This window comes from Echinops telfairi, unplaced genomic scaffold (assembly GCF_000313985.2).
Source record: "Echinops telfairi isolate 266 unplaced genomic scaffold, ASM31398v2 ScPeMD7_2;HRSCAF=8, whole genome shotgun sequence".
In the NCBI taxonomy this organism is placed as follows: domain Eukaryota; kingdom Metazoa; phylum Chordata; class Mammalia; order Afrosoricida; family Tenrecidae; genus Echinops; species Echinops telfairi.
The window spans coordinates 12,175,410-12,194,616 of NW_022103898.1; the positions used below are offsets into that span (position 1 = coordinate 12,175,410).

Sequence of the window (19,207 nt, forward strand, 5' to 3'; positions counted from 1 at the left end):
GCAGGACGAGGCTACACCCCGGGCTGCCGGGCGCCCGGGGCGGGAAGGTCGCTACGCCGCGGAGCCCACGCGCGGTGTCACACGCACTCACGGTGGCACACACCGGGTGAGGTCCATGCCCAAAGAAATGCACACACGCGAACCTGGGGAGACCCAAGCACGGGGACCCCAAGGCACGCGCATTGCTCCACTGCGTCCAACGGCACCTGAGAGACACCCAGATGGAGACCCGGGCGCTCACCTGCGGACCGCCCCTCCGCTTGCCCGCATGGACAGGCCAACAAGGAGACCTACACCAGCTGGGGGTCTCCAAGGGAACGCCACGCCCCCCCGTAGGGACCAGGCTGGGGGAGAGGGGTGATGGAGCCCTTGGCGTTTCTGATTTCTATCCTGGGAGCCCAGGCCTCGAATTGGGGGCCTAATTGCATTGCCTTTGTGGCTGGGGGTGGGGCCTCAAGGCAGCTATGGGGTTGGGAAAGACGCCTTGCCCAAGAAGCAAGAGGGGGCCAGCACTATTCCAGGGAGGCAGGTGCTATTCTGGGATGGTGCCCTCCCCCTGCTGCCACCTTCCTAACTAAGGGGTGGGGTCTCCGGGCCAGACAAAGACAAAGCCTTTCATTTGTTTGCGAGAGAGAACGCTGGGTCCTTGCTGGGCTCGGGGTGCTGCTTCTGCAGGGGGTTTGTTTATGGCTGAAGCAGGTGGGCAGTGCCTCTTTCTGGAGCTTCCAGGGGGCAGGTGGGTTCAGGGGCCCTAAAGAGGCAGACTTTTTTTGTGCCTGACTCCCTTGAGGAGCCCTCTTCTCTCCCCATGTTTGGGGGAGGTTGGAGATCTTTCCAGGTCTAGCATAGTTGAACCCCAGATGGGTGACCTGCACAGCAGCCATGTGCTGGCCGGAGGAGGGAGAGGAGGGTTCTGAAATAACACCTGCCCAGCTGTGGGGCTTCCATCCATCACTCATATTGGTTCATCCATTCCTTCATTGCTGGGGGTCACCTGTAGTGTGCTAGGCACATTGGGGACCCCCTCATTGCCAGTGAGTTGATTCTGACTCTGAGGGACTTTGCAGATCTGTGTAGAACTGCCCCCATGGGGTTTATGGACGTAGATCCCCAGCCCTTTCTACGAGACATGGTTGCTGCCCTCTACAGAGGCAGGAACTAGCAGGCATCCATTGCCTGCCACGGGCCAGGTGCTTCACACCCAGGGCTTTGTGCAACCTTCCCAGCATCCCTGACCAGTAGGCACTGCCCTCATTTTTCCTGAGGAGACTATGGAGACTTGCAGTACTCAGTTGCCCCTCTGAGGTTGGCATGGTGTGACCTGGGCCCCAGGGGTGTCTGCATAGGGAGCTATGGGGGCAGAGGACATAGCTACAGAAGCCACTTCTGTTTGCCGGGCACCCTCACCAGACTCTGGGCCCTCACGGGTCAGGTTACCCAGGACTCGTGCTTCCTGACTGGTAGTGACCAATTTCATGTTGTCCACTATGTCCGAGCGTCTGCTTCTAGGGCCCCACAGCTCCATCCTATAGAACCCAAGCCTCTTTTCACACTGGCCACCCCTGCCTATCAGGGGCAGAGGACCCAGTCAGCCGGCTAAGTACAGGCTTGCTTGTGCTTACTTATTCCCATCTATAGGGAACAATGTCATGTGATGAAACCCTTGGGAAACTGTCCACTATAGGTGAGGAAGTAAGCAGAGAAAAGCCCCTGCTTGCTTTGCTCAGTGGGCACTCTGCCCCTGGGTGTGAAACCAGGACGACCCTTGGCAGTTAGCCTGGGATGTGATTGGAACAGGCCCCACATGATCGCATTTGACGAGGCCTGCCTGGGGCGGAGTACTCGACTGACTGACTGCAGAGTTCCAGAGACTCCCAGGGGCTGCCGTGGTGTGGGAGGGGGCAGTAGTACTCAGGCGGGAGTTGAAGGTTGGCCAGGGGCTGGTAGGGAGGGGTCCCTCCAGAAGGTTAGCCCATTCGCAAAGGCCCTGCACAGTGAGTGGGCACACTGGCCGACATATTGCTAACATGTCTGCCGTGTGACTGGCGTGTGGCTGATGTGTGATTGGGAGGGGGCTGACTTGCCAGCAGGTGCTTGGCTCAGCGCACACAGTATTATCCAGAGGCTTGCTGAAAGGGCACAAGTGGCATCTGCCCCCCATAGTGGACCTGGTGCAGGCCTGCAGAGCCCTTAGAAGTTTCTGGAACCTGGTAGGCTCCTTTGCCTCTCTCATCCAGGCTCTGTCTTTTGGGAGTACTGAGTGAACTGTCACCCTTCGTGAGCACAAAAAAATAATCCCATATATAGACATCAGACTCCTACTACTCCTACTACTCACTGGCAAAATGGGCCTGGGAGGCTGCCCCCTGCCCGCCAACTGCCCCCGCCCCCACCAGATAGCTCGCTTTCACAGCACAGGCTGTGGAGCCCCCGTGGGACTCAGCTGTGAAGGCATCGGTGAGCCCACCGTGACCAGCTGCTGTGTGCAGCTGGACAGGGAAATTGGGGCCTCTACTCCCGGGATGCAGGTGTGCTGGCGGGGCTTGTGAGCCACGCGTGCAGGGAGGACAGGAGCAGGGCCAGGGCTACTGAGAGTCAGCTGCCAGGAGCTGCCCACTGGGAAGCCAGGGAGAGTCATGCTCAACCCTGGGGAGGCCCTGAGGCCCTGCCAGTGCTCCCTGTGCCTGGGAGTGACCGAGGAAAGAGCAGGCAGGTCTTGCCAGCCCTGGTGGGAGGAGCAGGTGGTGGGTACAGGAGTGGACACCTGGCAGGAGGTTGGGGCTTGGGGCTGGGGAGAGAGGCACCCCTGCTGGCCTCCCTCCTGCCCATCTGCTGCAGGCTGAGACTGAGGGCGGAAATCACGCACCAGAGGACACATTCTGGAATGACAGCCCTGGGAGCGGGGCTGGGGCCCAGCAAACTTGTGTCATTGACATCCGGGGCACTTCCCTTTTGCAAGTGCAGGCATGTGTATGGCTGTCTTCCTGGCATGGGGCCGGTGGGGGAGGGCTGGCTGGGAACAGGAAAGGGGCAGACTCCAGGCTCCCCCTTTTCCCCCCACCCCGGAACCGTGTGCAAGCCCACAAAGCTGACAAGGAGCAGAGCAAGGCTCTTGGCATTTTTGTCCCCCACCCCATTTTGTGGGAGGAGGGAGTAGCTCTCTCCTGTCACCTACCCTGGGGGACAGTGACCTCGCCTACAGATTTCTCTTGTGTGTGAACATGACCTTACCCCTGCTCTGCTGGGCTGGGTGGGAGGGGGGTTATACGTCTCTTCCCTTATCTTCTGCCACCCCACCCTCTACAGCACACTGTCATCTTAGGCGAGTGACTGCCCCCATCCATCGGGGTCTGGTCCCCTCCCCTTGGTCAAAAGGAGAGTGTTCCTCCCAGAGATTTCCAGAACTCCAGTTGGGAATGGGTCGGGAGATCCTGGCTCTGGTGAGACTAGGAGACACAGAGGCCGGGAGAGCTGGTCCCCCCAGCAGGGGACACATAGTGCCTCTCAGATCCAAAGCAATGATGTCCACTCACAGCCAGTCAACTTGTCTGACACAGGATCCTTCCCAGGGTCTATCAGGACACAGGTCCAGATAGCCCCACACATCTCTGAGGTTCTCAGCTAGGAGCTCATGCTGCCCTCTGGGGAACAAATTTGGCTGCACAACTGGGGCCTGCTATGACACCAGATGGAGGCCAGAGGTGCTGCTGAGGGCCCTCCTTTGGCCAGGACAGCCCCTCACTGCCCCTAAGTCTCTGGCCCAAAGGCTAGTAGGGCCGTGATGATGGAGCCCTGGGTTAAACACAGGCCAGCGGGGCCCTCGAACGATGATGCCCCAGCAGCGGGAGACTCTGGAGACTGGTCCCGGTCTCTTCATCTGCGAGTTTGGGGCCCTGGACTGGATGATCCCTGGGGCCCTTTCATGTCCATCATCACAGTGACCCTGCCCCCTCCCACCTTGCCTTGGCAGGGTTCCCAGAGGCAGGGACCGACGCAGCCATGTCAGAGCTGGTGCCTGAGCCCAGGCCTAAGCCGGCAGTGCCCATGAAGCCCGTCAGCATCAACTCCAACCTGCTGGGCTACATCGGCATCGACACCATCATCGAGCAGATGCGCAAGAAGACCATGAAGACGGGCTTTGACTTCAACATCATGGTTGTCGGTATGGAAGGCAGTGCGTGTGTGTGTGTGTGTGTGTGTGTGTGTGTGTGTGTGTGTGTGTTCGCGCGCATGCGTGGGTGCAGGGTTTGGGGGTGGATAGGAGGTGGGGGGTTGTCTCTGGTGGCGTGGAGGATCCTATTTTCTTCCTCAGAATGGCCTCAGACCTGGCTTTTCAAGGCTGACCACTCAGGTCTGACCGGGGTGGGGGGATGGGGGTAGGCTGTTGCAGTCTCTCCGTGTTGCTCACAGCCGTGCCACAGGGGGGCCACTTTGGAAGGCGCACACTCGTTGCCCTGAAGTTTAGGAGGTTGGACGTTTGAAGGCAGGGCACCCCCTCTAGAGGAGGGCTCCCGCTCTTCTCAGCTTGTGAGGAAGCCCCTCCACGCTGCCGAGTCCTCGGGTCTGCCTTCTCCCATCCAGGCTCTCTGCTTCCTGGGCCTGTGTCGCTTCTCACCCTCGGAGCCAGTTTTCAGACACGTCCCACACGGAGCTAGCTCCACGAAGCCCACGAAGAAAACCCTGCTTCCAAATCAGGTTCTCGTTCATTGCCGACAAGTCGATGTGGATTCGTAGCAACCCTGTAGGACAGACAGGGGAGAATTGCCCCTGTGCGTTTCTGAGACTGCAACTCTTGACAGGAGTAGACAGCACCATCTTTCTCCCGAGGAGCGGCTGGTGGTTTTGAACTGCTAACCTTGCGGATGGCAGCCCAACGCGTCCCCACTGTGCAACGGGGCTGCTCAAATAGGGTTATGCCCACAACATACAGGGGTTAAGAGCCTCGCGCATATTTTGGAGGGACATAACCTACTTCTTCCCCAGAGCTACCTGTTGCAGGAGGGGAGCTTTGGCCAGCTCTCAGCTCTTTCCAGCTGCATGAGAGATAGGCAGCCTCTTTTTTTTTTTGGTAACTTCAACAGTTGAATTGACGTCGCTCATACAACTCAGTGGTTGGTTGGTTGCTGTTGTTGGTATTAGGTACCATTGAATCCGTTCCCACCCATAGCCACCCAGGGGCACCAGTTCTTAACTTCTGGGAACGTTTCTGTTTCCAGTCTGGCCCAGTGCCACTGATCCAACTTGGTCCATAGCGCTTCCAATGCAGCGTGCTACTCTGTGGTCCTCAGGGATGGTTCTCCTGCTGAGCCACCTCTTTCCTACCTAAGCCTGGTCCCCTCCAAGTCATTCCTTGGGTGGCAGCTTAGTTGTCACGTCTCCCTTAGTCCAAACTGGATTAGATCCCTTTCTCTAGTTGCTTGAGATGCCCGGGGTCTCTCCTTCCTAGTGGCTAATTGCAACATGTTGTGAGTACTTGCTTAGGTCTTGGCCTCGTTCACATGACAGGGCTCCCGGAGGGGACGGATGGGCGTTCACCACCTCTCTGGCTCTCGCCCGGCACATACGCAGTAAATGGATGACCTCAGAAAACACCCAGATCTAGAATGGCAAATACGGGACACCTGCATCTCTCCTGATCGCCACGGTGCCCATGGCAGGGACTGCTGACCAGCCATGGCCTGTGCTCAGTACGGCCCTGAGAGAGCCCAGAATCTTTCCAATTCATCAGTAAGAAAGACAAATGCACTGGTCTCTGGTCACCCCCCTCCCCGCCATCCAATCGGCACTGAAACTATGGCGGCAAGGAGCACACGGAGGAAGTCCAAAGGCGCCAGGGGACTGTCACGATGAGACCTAGACCCACAGGCTCTAGCTGCCCAGTGTGATCCTCTTTCTATTAACACAGGCATTTCCTGGGTACCAGTGAGATACGATACTATCCGTATCTTTAAAAATGTGTAGGTCTGTCCGAACCGTTGTAGACGGTTCGTACTTAGCTTTACTACTTTAGTGCAAGGGGACCAGAGGGCAATGGTGGGTCATTGGGCTGCTAACCTCAAGGTCAGCAGTTTGAAACCACCAGCCGCTCCGTGGGAGAAAGATGGGACTTTCTGCTCCTGTCAAGAGTTACAGCCTCGGAAACTCACAAGGATGATTCTACTTGGTCCTTGAGACTTGCTGTGAGTTGGCATCGACTGATGGCAGTGAGTTTGATTTGTTGGTTTCTTGGATTTTAGTGCAAGAAAAGGTGCCGAGTCTTGACAATGGTTTGCAAGCTGCCCGGGCAGCGAGGGAAGGTGATTGCGGTGCAGACTTGTTGTGAGTTGGGGTTGGTGCCGACATTTCAAAGTGAAGACAAAATTCCATCATTTTCCGAGGGTGAGCAGGAGCTGTCTGTAGGAACCCTGGAGCGTGGTGGGTGCCCCCTTGGGCTGCCGAGTATGAGGTCAGCAGTTAGAAACCATCAGCTGCCTCGAGGGAGAAAGACGGGCTCTCTACTCCCGTACAGAGCTACAGTCTCGGAAGCTCACAGGGGCAGTGAGTTCTCTGCCCGAGAGGGTCGCTCTGAGTTGGCACCGACTTGACGGCAGTGCGTTTGGTTTGGGGTTTTGGAAGAACCGTCTGTAAGTTGGACATTCATAACGTGGAGGACGGCCCGTGGTACAAGCCTGCTGGAGACCAGCCTGTCTTAAACCATTTCCTCTACGTGATTTGTGTGGAAGTCTTCTGAAAGTGTATATTCAGGTTGGAGGTCTGGGGTGGGGGTGCGCAGGTGATGCCAGTAGCCAGGCCACTGTGGGTGACCCCGTGCATGGTGCAGGGCTAGTCGCATTGCTCAGACCAACGGTCTTCACCCTTCTTAGCTGGAGGGTGCCTCCTTGAAACGAGATTTTTTGCAGAAGGGAGTGTGTGGAACGGGTAGAAAAGGAGTCATAGAACGAGGTGTGTGGCCTGTCCTGTCCAACCTCCCCCTCCTCTCACAGCACCTCCCAGGACACTGAGGGTTCTGAAAACTCAATGCCAAAACCGCTGCACCAGATCAATGCAGGGCTGCCTCTTCCCCAGTGATAAATGCAGCCCAGGGTTTGGGGCCCTTGGGACTGGGGCCTCTAGGAAGGAGAGAAGATGGAATTGAGTTGACATTTCCCCAAGGACTTCTTTGGTAAGCAGAAAGCTGGTTCTGTCTGCACGCTCTCCCCACTCAGCACACGAAAACCAGAATGCAGGCCTTTCCTCTGCCAGCAGCCTGGACCCCAGCTCAAATCACTTCAGCCCTGGCATCCTGGGAGCTCCTGAGAGAGGGTCAGGCTCCGGAGTGGATGCAGCTCTGTCTAGCTCCTCCTCCTGCCTCGCTACAGGTCAGAGCGGACTAGGCAAGTCAACGCTAGTCAACACACTCTTCAAATCCCAAGTGAGCCGCAAGTCTGCCAGCTGGAACCGAGAGGAGAAGATTCCCAAGACGGTGGAGATCAAAGCTATTGGGCATGGTGAGGAGGAGGCCAGGAGCCCCGAGGGCTTGGGGAGTACCTTCCAGAAAGGGGAAAGAGTGGGGCTCATGGGGGCTGGAGACAGATGACTGATGGAAGGAAGCACTGATCTCTGCAGAGCTAGCTCAGACACGGGCGGGAGCGGGAATGGGGAGCCCTGGAGCTTGAGCTGGGGTTGCCATGGAGACAGGCCGAAAGAACGAGGGAGCATATGCCAGGCTTAGGGACCAGCATGGGGGCAAAGGTATTGGAGTGCACAATGCCCTGAACTTGACCTTTCCAATAACTGGTCCTTAAGAAAAGCAGGGGGTCTAAGTTGCCTTAGAAGAGCAGGGGTCTGGGCAGTATGCTGCATGGGGCATCTGGGATCAGCTCGAGGGCTGACCTTTTTTTTGGGGGGGTGTCCTTTTCTGTTCAACCACCCTCAGTAATCGAGGAAGGCGGGGTCAAGATGAAGCTGACGGTCATTGACACCCCAGGCTTTGGGGACCAGATCAACAATGAAAACTGGTATGTGTCTGCCTCACACCTTGCTGCTCTACAGACTCAGCTAGCAAGATGGAGAACCATCTGCGCCCCTCCGTGCTGTGGTGGGGGGGGGCGTAGTCAGGGGGGCTTACAGAAGGGTGGGGGAGTGAGTGTGGAAAGAGGCAGGGGGAGAGCCCAGATGGAGGCCGGTGTGTGTGTGGGCGGCCCTCCCAGAGGGAATGTCAGCTGAGGCTTGCCAGGAGGTGGAAGTGGCCCGGTCGTCGTGGGTAGCAGAGCAGACAGACAGACACAACTAGGGAACTGAGCTGCCAATCCAGACTGGCCCGATGGTTGCGGCAGAGAGCCCGACCTGGGGACCAGCCCTGGAGGAAGAATGGATGCCACAGGACAGAGGTGATGCCACTAGGGCGTGGGGGTGGGGTGAGAGGAGATGCCTTAGGAGTGCATGGCAGAGCTCAAGTTGGCATCAGCCCAACCACGTACACAGGGGCTGAAGCAAGCAACGGTGTATTAGATGGAAGGTTCTAGCAAACAGAGACGGGACTGCGGCGTCCATCTCTGTGAGGGAGCAGGAGCCTGCCGCTGACAGGCTCGTCCAGCTCTGCCGGCTGCATTGACCTCCGAGGAGCGCCTCGCTGTCCTCTCCTCTGGCTGTAAGCTGGCTCCTCGATAGAGAAAGGTCGTAGCAACACTAAGAGCGATCCGTCACCAGGCCCGAGTGCTTTCAATGAGCCACTGCCAAGTACGACTCGTGGGTTCTTTCTAAGGCCTCCAGGAACGCCGCCAGGCGACTCCTGCGGCTCCCAGTGTACTTGGTGAGGAGGGGGCGAGGCAGCGGCCTCTCCAGAGCCTCTAAGCTTTGCAGAGTGGCGTAGGGGCTACGCAGGTCCTGACCACCCACACTAGGGCCAGGAAGGTGGTGGTGGGGGCGCTGTGGAGGACTCAGCCAGCAGGTGCACCTGACGAGGTGTGGTGTGTATTCCCCACCCAGTGTGAGAGGGAGGAAGCCAGGTGGGTGGAAGGGGGTGGCTTGGGGCGAACTTCAAGGGAGGCCCCCCGTGGCCCCGTCTGCTTTGGTCCCGTCTTCAGCTGGGAGCCCATTGAGAAGTACATCAACGAGCAGTACGAGAAGTTCCTGAAGGAGGAGGTGAACATCGCCCGGAAGAAACGCATCCCAGACACCCGCGTCCACTGCTGCCTCTACTTCATCTCCCCGACCGGACACTCGTGCGTAGCCCCCACCGCATCCCTGGGGTTGGGCTTGCCTCTGGTTTGCAACCTCTGGGCCTTTGGTTCAGCTGGGGAGAGATACGGTCTTGGCACCATCACCTTAGGATTCCTCGGAGTCCCTGTGTGTCAGGAGGGAGAAGTGGACCAGCCCCAACCACTGCCCCGCTCATGGGGGTCAGAGCATGACAGGGCAGCTAAGAGAAGTCAGCGTGGGTGAGCACAGGCCGCCTACTCACTCAGCAAAGAACTACTTTGTACAAGCGCGGTGGGCAGCAAGGAGGCTTCGAATTTGGGGGGTGGGGGGTGGGACTCGATAGGAGCCAGGGGAGGGTGTGTGTGTGGTATGTGCGTGAGGGGCATGGACCCAGCTGCGGGCATTGGGACAGGGACCCGCTCAGCCCTAGTGATGGGCATGGGCAGCAGAGACCCGTGGGGGCTCTGGTGTGAGCAGCAGGTGCGGTGGCCTGGGCAGGATGCTGAGAACAGGTAGGCAAGAGCCCACGTGGGTGGAGGACCTCCCAGCCTCCCACCCTGGCTGGGCCAGGTGCAGTCTTTGAGAAGAAGGCACAAGCAAGACAGACCCCTAACCTGAGCGGCATCAGAACATGCCGTGGGTGCTCAGGAACGACGGAGTGAAGCGCAGAGGCCTGAAACAAGCGCCAGGCCAGGCCCAGGGACTCGGGAGAGTCTGGTCCTTGGAAGCTGGTCCCCAGGCAGGCGACTGGGATGAATGAGTCCCCTGGGCTGCTAATGAGAGGCCGATGGGTGCCCATAGCACAGGGGAGCTAAACTCTCCACCAGGGGAGAGGGGATTAGGACCCCGTTGGGCCCCTATGGGACACACTGGTGGTGGGGGTGGGGTGGGGGGTGCTGCGAGCAGCTCATCAGGAAGTGTTGTCCAGTAGGCAGATTAGGACGCCCACCCGAGGGTCTTTGCTTCAAGGGAAGAGCTCAACAGTGGGCTCCGAGGACACAGATGCCTTCAGGAGAATGAAATCCCTCGGTCCAGGTGATGAGAAAAGATGTCTGAAGGAGCAGTCTGAGTGGGGCTTAAAGGCCTGGGGGCTTGGGGGAGCAACAAGGAAGAGAGAGAGAGCAGACGGGACCACCGGGGGATGGGAGGGCCCAGAGCCGGGCGAGCAGTTGGGCTGAGCCCGTGGGAGGGCTGGCAACTTCTTGGCCTCAGCTAGACTCCTAGCCCAGTGCTTCCTTCCGTCCCAAGAGTGCCCCTGGCGCGGCGCGGCAGGGGCTGACCAGTGCGGGTCTCCTCTGTGGGGCAAAGCGGTTCTGACTTCCCGCCTCCCCTGGGCCCCAGTCTGCGCCCCCTGGATCTGGAATTCATGAGACACCTCAGCAAAGTGGTGAACATCATCCCTGTCATTGCGAAGGCCGACACCATGACCCTGGAGGAGAAGTCGGAATTCAAGCAAAGGGTGAGACGGTCCCCCACCTGCTTCCCCTTGTCCCTCCCTCTGGGCCCGTGCCCTGGACCCTCAGGACTCTTCCTCGTCCCCACCCGCATCCCTCCTGGACTGCACACCCCCTTGAAGTCCCTCATTAACCGTTCGAAGCTGGGGCTGGTGGTGGGGACCAACGGCAAAGAAACGTTGGTGCAGCTCCAGGCTCCTCCACTTTTTTTTCTTTGCCATCCTCTCTACTTCCCTGCCAAGAAAACCAAACCAAACCAGAAATCCCATGAGCAGGAGGAATCATCTCTCACATGTTAGATTGCTTGACGGACTAGACTAATTTGTTAGTTGGCTGCCTGCTCATCCGAACTGATCTTCCCTGCTGGGTTAGGCCCCTGCTGGAAGTACAGGGGTGGGAGAGGCAAGCGCAGTCTAGGATAGCTAGCTGGTGTGCCTTCCAGAAAGTCCCAATCCAGCAGATTGTTGCCGGAAGACTTCCTGGAGAAGGTGACATCTAAATGTGGCCTTGAAAGAGGACAGTGCTGCTTGGAGGTGCTCAGTTCTCTTTGCTGTCAACTGGGAAACGGGAGGAGTCACAGGATGTGCGGAGACCGGGAATGAAAAAATCATGGGATTTTCCCAGGAACCGTTTGAAATTCCTGGTCCAGCACACCTGAACTGGGCCCTGGACTGGGAATTGCTGAAATGAGCAGCTGAGTTATTCGGATCTAAAGCTGACACCTCACCCCCTCCCCCGCCCCTCCCCGGGACACTTCCTGGGTGGTGGTAACCAGTTGCCTGGGGCTCCCCTGCTACAGGGTCTTCCTGCTTCCCAGGGCTCCTGAGAGCGCTGAGATGACGGTGGCAGGATGGCAAAGGCCGGCTTAGAATGCTCACACACCCCTCTTCCATGCTTCTGACACCTGGCTGCCTTGCTCCCCTCCCCTCCTCCTCTAGGTCCGCAAGGAGCTGGAAGTAAACGGCATTGAATTCTACCCCCAGAAGGAATTTGATGAGGACTTGGAGGACAAGACAGAGAATGACAAAATCAGGGTGGGTCCTGGGACGCTGCTCTGCTGTGGACGGACGCCCTCCTGGTGGCCTGGCCCCGGGCTGCCCTGTGTGGGTCTCCTGCCCTTCCACTGGCCTTCCCTTTCTCCACTCCCTTCCCTGCTTGACCCAAACCAGATGTGAGGTGGGGGGAGGGCAGGACTAGGGGCACACAGGTGGCCTCTCTGAACCCAGAATACTAATACTCCCTTCCACCCCCCCAGGTGACCCAGAGATGTCCTCATCCCCCACAGGGCCTGGGATGCCCTCATCCCCCACAGGGGAATGGCCAGGGCACTGGGAAGGGAGAGCGCCAGGCCCAGGGGGTCCACACAGTAGTCAGAGCTCTGCCTTGGGTTCCCCAGATGAGATGAGTAGCTTATAGGGTTTATTTCTTCTCAAAATAACGGCTTGATGATTCCATCTCAGACAGGACTCCACTTGGCTTTGGCCAAGTGCTGCAGCACATGAGCCCGGCCTTCTCCGAGCTCAGCTTAAGATTCCTCCTGGGAATCTTTAGGTACCGTGGCGTCATCTTGGAAAGCATCAGCCTGTGATGGCTAAGATCCCTCTAATTCTAAACACACGATTCTGTAATTCGATGTTCTAATTCTGGATTCCTGCCTGGCCTTTTGTACTAACCTACTGTCCCCTGGAGCACGAATGCTTCCTGTGTGGGGCCTGAGTCTCCTCTTCCACTGGCTGTGGAGCAAATGTGGCGGCGGAGCCCCTCTATCAAAATGTAGTTGTGACCCCAAGTTGGTCCGTTGATTGAAAAAAAAAAAAAAAGGCAAGGAAAGTGAGGAAATCATTTTTTTCAAAAATGAGGCAGACACACAGTCAATGTTTCCTTTGAACGGAAAACATACGGAACATCCCGTTTGTCCAGAGCCAAGCCCTCTTTTGGGAGACATCCACTCTTGATGCAGAAGCCAATCACCGGGGTCAGGTCTTTTCAGAACAGCCCACATCACTGAGCGCGTGCCCTGGCTTTCCACCCTCCATGGAATGCTGAATGGACGCAATCACCGGCTCAGGCTCACCTCAGGCAAACAGGTTTGGGGACCAGCACAGCTGCTGGGGTGAACGTGCCACCTACCTGGGGGTGAACATACCAAAGTGACCTTTGAGCTCGAGAGTCTGTGGGCTCTGTGGACTTTCTATTAGGCCTAAAGAATTTTGGATTTAAAATTCTTTGGTTTTTTTGTTGTTGTTGAGAAGATACACCCAATTCAACCGTTTCCACAGTGACACGGGCTATCTTCTCTGAGTTGTGCCATCGGTCTCGCTCTCCGTTTTTGAGCTGTGCCTTCTCCTTGAACATGAACTTACTGCTCCCCCAAAGCCCCATCTGATCTTTTGAGATGATGTTGTCCCTACTTGATACCAGTTATGGTTTCGGCCAGTAGGTTGTACAGAAGCCTTGGGAACACTGGCCAGATGGTCGTATTAGTTTCTTCTGGCCTCTGTAACAAAATGCCACCGTGGGTGTCTTGCAGCTTTGAAGGCTAGAAGCCTAAGGTTAAGGTGCCAGCCATGTTGATTTCTTCTGAGACTTTCAGGGAGAATTTTGCTTAATCTCCCTCTCTAGCTGCTGGCAGCTCTGTGTCTCTTGGCTTACAGCTGTCGAATTCTTCCTCCATTATGGTCCTCATAGTGACATCCTCTAAGACTCTATTTCCAAGGTCATGTCCACAGGTACCAGTGGGTAGAACACCCACCTTTGTAAGGGACGCATTTCAATCCATAACAGTGGCTGTTGTTGACCCAGAGGGTGTGTCTTCCCTGGCTAGCTCACAGACCTGTTTTAAACCATACCAGTGTGTGTCAAACGCTACAGTGTCCTCCGGCCGAAGGGAAGCTGGCTGCCTGGGGTGACCCACTCGAACAGTGGTTCTTAACCTGTGGGTCGCAACCCCTTTGGGGGTCGAATGATCCTTTCACAGGAGTTGCACGATTCATAACAGTAGCCAAATTATAGTGATGAAGTAGCAACGAAAATAATGTTATGGTTAGGGGCGTCACCACCACACAAGGAGCTGTATGAAGGGGTCACGGCACTAGGAAAGTGGAGAACCACTGCTCTTGAAGGTGGTGACAGCAGCATTTGAGCCCAGGATTCCAGACGCCGCCGAGTCCAGCACTCCTTTTAAGAGACGGGCTCCTTGCCCTCCCCCCTCAGTGGAGCGGCTGAGTGAGCATCAGAAGTGGCCCGTGGTTCCACGGTAGCAGCCCAGCCCGCCTCACCTGTGGGTGCCCGGGTCCAGCAGAATGACCAGCGTGCTGTCTCTTCCCCTCGCCAGCAGGAGAGCATGCCCTTCGCAGTGGTGGGAAGCGACAAGGAGTACCAAGTGAATGGCAAGAGAGTCCTTGGCAGAAAAACTCCCTGGGGAATCATCGAAGGTAATTCCAGGCGACTTCTTGAAGAAGTGGCAGCAGTTCAGTCACTCGACACCCATCCGTAGGTCACAGGAGAAGTCCTGGTGGGACCATTTGTCAGGGCTCAGCTGCCAGCCCCACAGGGCAGCCACCGTCCTCTCCAGCCACTCCGTGGGAGAAAGATGGGGCCGTTTGCTCCCTTAAAGATTGAGATCCTGGGAAAGCCCATGGGGCTCTGAGTTGGAATTGACTCTGAGTGACAGGCTTGGTTTCTTTGGTTTTATAGGTTAAGGCCCGGGCCTAGAATGCCCCTTCCTCGAAACAAATGAAAATGAAACTAAATTCCTTGCCATCAGGTCGATTTCAACATAGGGTGAGCATGTGTGTCGTCCAGTAGAACGGCGCTCTGTGGGATTTCCTGGTCCGGAGTCTTGACAGAAGCAGGTCACTAGTTGTTCCGGTCCTGGTGCTGCTGGGTGGGTCTGAAGGCCAGTGTGCAGCTGAGCACGAACCTTCTGTGCCATCCAGGGACCTTGGCCTAGGATCACTCGCTCCCATTGAATCAATACTGACTCACAGAGACCCCATAGGACAGGGTAGAACTGCCCCTGTGAGTTTCCGAGACTGTAATGCTTTCTGGGAGTAGAAAGCCTTGTCTTTCTCCCTGGGAGCTGGCTGGTGGTTTCAAACTGCCGACCTTGCAGTCAGCAGCCCAACTTGTAACCACTATACCCCCAGTGGTCCTTGGCTCGGGACAGATGATATAAAATGAAGGACAACGGGACCCTGCCCATGAGGAGCTTACAATCTAACTGGGAAGACGAGACTTAGAGGCAGGAAACTGTGAGAAACTGGGTTAGCCCCGGGTGAATCAGTGTAGGCACCAACTGAGTGCATCAAAGGAGTTGTGAGCCTGGAGGGGTGTATAAGGGCCGGGAAACCCAAAGAGCTTTTTCTGTTGAAATGACACGTGAGCTGACACACATTGCTGAAGGGGTGTCAGATGTGGCTGTCTGTGTCTTAGCATGGATGGCTAGGACTTTGAGCAGGTAACGAGTTCTTAAGGGATTGCTTTCAGGGATCTTGCTTCGGTGAGCAGTGGTGGAAGCAGGGTAGGCAGGTCTCAGAATGTGAGTCACCCAAACACGTCCACCCCAGACAGGCTAAATGGCTCGCTTAAGGTTACCTACCTTGCTAGGGGTGACCCTTGGGCTGAAGACTGGGATACTTTGATTCCAAAGTGGCAGCTCCTTTCATTTTATTGTGTTTCATTTTCCCATGGCCCTTCGATGGGGAGGGACATTATTTGGATCATCTCCCTGGAACTGAAAGAGTTTAGGAAGGTATGCTCTCTCAACCTACTTCAATTGTGAGGCCCAGAGAGTTCATGTCTAAGTCATTGTCCGGATCTTACGATCCTTGAAACGTGCTTGGCAAATAGTCGAAACCGACGTTATTGTGCAGCGTGATCTTTCTACAACGGTTTACCTGCTATTTTCTCTGTTACGTTGCTGTCTCCCCATCAGATGATAAGCTCAAGGTCAGGAACTGTATCTTCGGCCTTGGACCAGTTTTTTTTGGACCTGTGTCTTTTAGTTTCCTTAGCTATCAAATGGAGGAAAACAACGTAGCTCCCACTATCTATTATTTCACAGAGTCTAGAATAGCATTGTGCCTACGGTAGAGGCTTAAAAAGTATTTTTTCAGTGAGTAAAATCAAATCGCAGAAGGGGCAACATGAGAAAACTCCGGAAAGCCTTAGGGCCCAGTGGTTCTCAACTTGTGGGTCTCCACCCCTTTGGGGTCGAACGACCCTTTCACAGGGGTCGCCCGATTCAGCACAGTAGCAAAATGACAGTGATGAAGTAGCAATGAACATAATGTTACGGTTGGGGGTCCCCACCACACGAGGAACTGTATGAAAGGGTCGCGGCCTGAGGAGGGCTGAGAACCGCCAGGCTTAGGCAATCACCAGCCCTGTGGCTCACTCCTAAGGGTCCCTGTGGCCTCCCCTGTGGGGTTGCTGCATTGCTGAACACATGCTGTGCTTTGCTTTGTTCACAGTGGAAAACCTCAACCACTGTGAGTTTGCCCTGCTGCGAGACTTTGTCATCAGGTAAGACGGCCATCCTCCGCCCAGAGGGCCAGTTGGGTCAACTTGGGGTCGGAGGGGCATGTGAGTGTGAGTGACCAGACAGTCCTCCTCAGTCTCCAGGTCTCATCCTGCTCCACACCCAGCTCCTACCGGCAGCAGAACGAACTTTAGAAACACCACTGGCTCTCCAGGGTGGGCGTCAGCCACGGGGTCCAGTCCCTCTGTCGGAGTCATGGATTCACCCGAGTCGGGGGTCACTTCCTCTCCCCACTCCTCTCCTCCACCTCAACCCTCTCTCTCCCCTCTTCTGTGCCCTTCAGGACCCACCTCCAGGACCTAAAGGAAGTGACACACAACATCCACTACGAGACCTACAGGGCCAAGCGGCTCAATGACAATGGAGGCCTCCCTCCGGTGAGCGTGGACACAGAGGAAAGCCACCACAGTAACCCATGATGGCCCCCTCTCTCTACCATCACACATAGCCACTTCCCACACACGCACATCCCAGATACCGCCACCGATCACCTTCGCCTTCCCAGCTCTGCCCCACAGGCCTGTCTGGTGTCTGTAGGACATCGTGTCCACATGCTGTGTGCGCGTATGTATCTCTGTACGTATGTGTGCCTGTATGAGGAGCGTGTGCGTGTGCATGTGTGTGCCTGTGTCTATGCGTGTGCAGGGGGAGGTCTTTTTTTCTGCCCTCCCTGGAAAATCCCTTGTAAGTTTGGTCCCTCCATGCCTGTCCATTCTCTGTCTCCTTTCCTCGTGTCCCAGAACAAAGCCACGTGCCAGGTCTGGGGGAGGTTCCATTTTAAAACAGTGGGAGCAGGTGGCCCACAGGCAACTCCTGGTCCTCTCTCAACCTGTCCACAAACTGGGGGGACCTACGGAGAGTCTCCGAGGACAGGCAGAGGAGCTAGGTGGAGTGTAGGGGTCCAGGGCTGGAATCTTCTCTTAGTTGGGGCAGGAGTGGGGGTGGTGTGGAGTAAAGCTAGGACTTTCCTCGGGGGAAGGAAGGTCAAGGGAGAACAGAGAAAGCTGCCGGAGCTGGTGTCCTGAGGGGAGAGCTCCACCCTTCCATCTGTGTCCCTGTCCCTGGCTGCTGTGCTGCTTCCCACCCCTTAACCAGTTGCCTGCCTCTGCTGCCCACCTCCTCTTTCTCCCCTTCCCATCGTTCTTCCTGTATTCCTGCCTCCGTTCCTCTCTCCGACAGCGTCCACTTCCTCTGTGACCAATCCACTTTAGTTTCAATACTCTATTTAGAAGCGGTGTCCAGTTGACTTCCCCAAACTGGTTCTGGAACACCTTAAAAAAAAATCACAACTACAAGCCCACTGAGAGCCCAAGCACAATCAGAGGCGTAGAGAATGAGAACAAAAGTGTCCACAGTTGAGTGCTGACCGTGGCCCTGAATTTGTGGGCCAGGGAGCCAAGGCAATACAGGAAAGCCAGCAAACACCGTGGCCCTCAGTGCCTGCGCAAGGGAGTAGGCACATGGGCTGGTCAAGGGAGACTGCCTTTTTTCCCCCGGGCATTACGCTCTGGAAGAACGCCCTTGCTCTAAAGAAAACAGTAGAAGCAACATAGAGTATTTTTGCTTGTTTTCGGCCGGCTGCCATCAAGGGGCAGTTTTGACAGGACTTCTCTTTCGCTCTCCTGGTATTCTTTCTCTTTGTAAACTGGCTTCTTTCTCAGACACTTTCTTCCGCTCTTCTTGTCCATGCTGCTTCCCTTGTGTGCTGCTGCTAAGTGTATTGACATCTGTCTGTCTGTCTGTCTCTGCTGTACCCCACCTCCCCGTCCCCTCGACTCCCGTGGACATTCCCAACAACACCCACAGTCATACATTGAGCCTCTCTTGCCTCTCCCCTCAACCTGGTATGTAGATCTTTCCCCCTGTTGCTTTGACAGTTAAATTACTCCTGGTCCTTTAGTCTGTAAGGTTGCTGACCTTTTGGGAAACCCTCTTTAGCCTTCGGAAAGGAAGAACACCTAGGAACTGTTTACAATCATCTCAGACAATCTCCTGTCCCGTCTCCTGGTCCAACCCTAGGTGTGTCACTGCCAACCTAGGACCCTCTGCCAACCCCAGCATTTCCAGGCCCCTCTTACTCAGGTGCTAGGGAAACATGGACTTAGGCCCAAGAGTCTGTGGACCAGCAGAAAAGTGGTGGCGTGACCAGCTTATCATTGACCCCGAACCTAAGGTCTCCATTCCCGGAGGAGGCTTCTCTCCTGAGCCCTTCCTCCCTGGTCCACCGTGACTCCCAGCTGGGTAATCGTTGGTGTAGTATAGCAGCCGTGTTCCGGTCCCGAGGAAGAACCCCTGGTTTATGGGGTGAACATTCCTGGAGGGAGACGAGGACTGAACACCTAGCACGAGCGGAGCCAGATCTCGGGGTGAGGGTGGTGGGCATTGGAGAGGCTGCGTAAGAGCAGGATGCTTGGCACCCTTGAACCAGGACTTCTATCTCCCCGAAGGAGCTTTTCTATGTCTGCTGCTGGCTGCCGGTGTCCACCCCCTCAACCGTTCTCCAACCCCCTCCCCCCCGCAGGGAGAAGGCCTCCTCGGCAGTGTCCTTCCACCCGTGCCCGCCACCCCCTGCCCCACTGCTGACTGAAGGCCATTGCAAGCTGCTTCTCCCTCCATTCCTCTCAGCTGTTATTGCTGCAGGGCCGAGCCTGCCTTAGTGCTGTGCTTGTCTAGCCCGCCGCCGCCCCACCCCACCCCAGCAGATGGGGAGGGCCAGCCGCCTCCTTAGGACAGTTGCTTCCTCCAGTTCCCCAAACCACCTCTCCTCCCAGTGGAACGGAGTTCTCGCCAGTACTACCCTGCTCCAGCGTCTGTGTTGGCTGGCCCTGGCCCGCCCCGTCTGGCCACAGGGAGGAAGAACTTCCCCAGAGCTTCTTCTGCCCTTGTAAACCCATGCCAGCTCCCGGTCACCCTCTCCAGGGACGTGACATCGCTCCCTCCCCATTCATCTGCATGAGCTGCTCTTGGCTCCCCTTCAAGGGCCAAGAAAGCAACCTCTTTGGCTTGTCAAATTCGTGGATGTCAGCTGCTG

At 56.4% G+C, this 19,207-nt stretch overlaps 1 protein-coding gene across 5 annotated transcripts in view; it reads left to right on the forward strand.

Annotated features, from left to right (window-relative positions):
* SEPTIN3 (septin 3) overlaps positions 1 to 19,201 on the forward strand; it is a 24,277-nt gene extending 5,076 nt beyond the window's left edge. The window contains exons 2-11 of one of the 5 annotated variants that reach the window (XM_004700289.3): positions 3,971 to 4,162; positions 7,359 to 7,487; positions 7,916 to 7,997; positions 9,066 to 9,203; positions 10,522 to 10,639; positions 11,573 to 11,668; positions 13,969 to 14,068; positions 16,109 to 16,160; positions 16,460 to 16,553; positions 18,698 to 19,201. In XM_004700289.3, the coding sequence (XP_004700346.2) occupies positions 3,971 to 4,162; positions 7,359 to 7,487; positions 7,916 to 7,997; positions 9,066 to 9,203; positions 10,522 to 10,639; positions 11,573 to 11,668; positions 13,969 to 14,068; positions 16,109 to 16,160; positions 16,460 to 16,553; positions 18,698 to 18,763 (1,067 nt within the window). In that variant the 3' untranslated portion in view covers positions 18,764 to 19,201. Of the gene's footprint in view, positions 1 to 3,970; positions 4,163 to 7,358; positions 7,488 to 7,915; positions 7,998 to 9,065; positions 9,204 to 10,521; positions 10,640 to 11,572; positions 11,669 to 13,968; positions 14,069 to 16,108; positions 16,161 to 16,459; positions 16,554 to 18,697 lie in introns of those variants that run through there. The other 4 variants (XM_045290247.1, XM_045290242.1, XM_045290245.1 and 1 more) reach the window with 4 other exon arrangements.
* Positions 19,202 to 19,207: the final 6 nt, after the last annotated feature.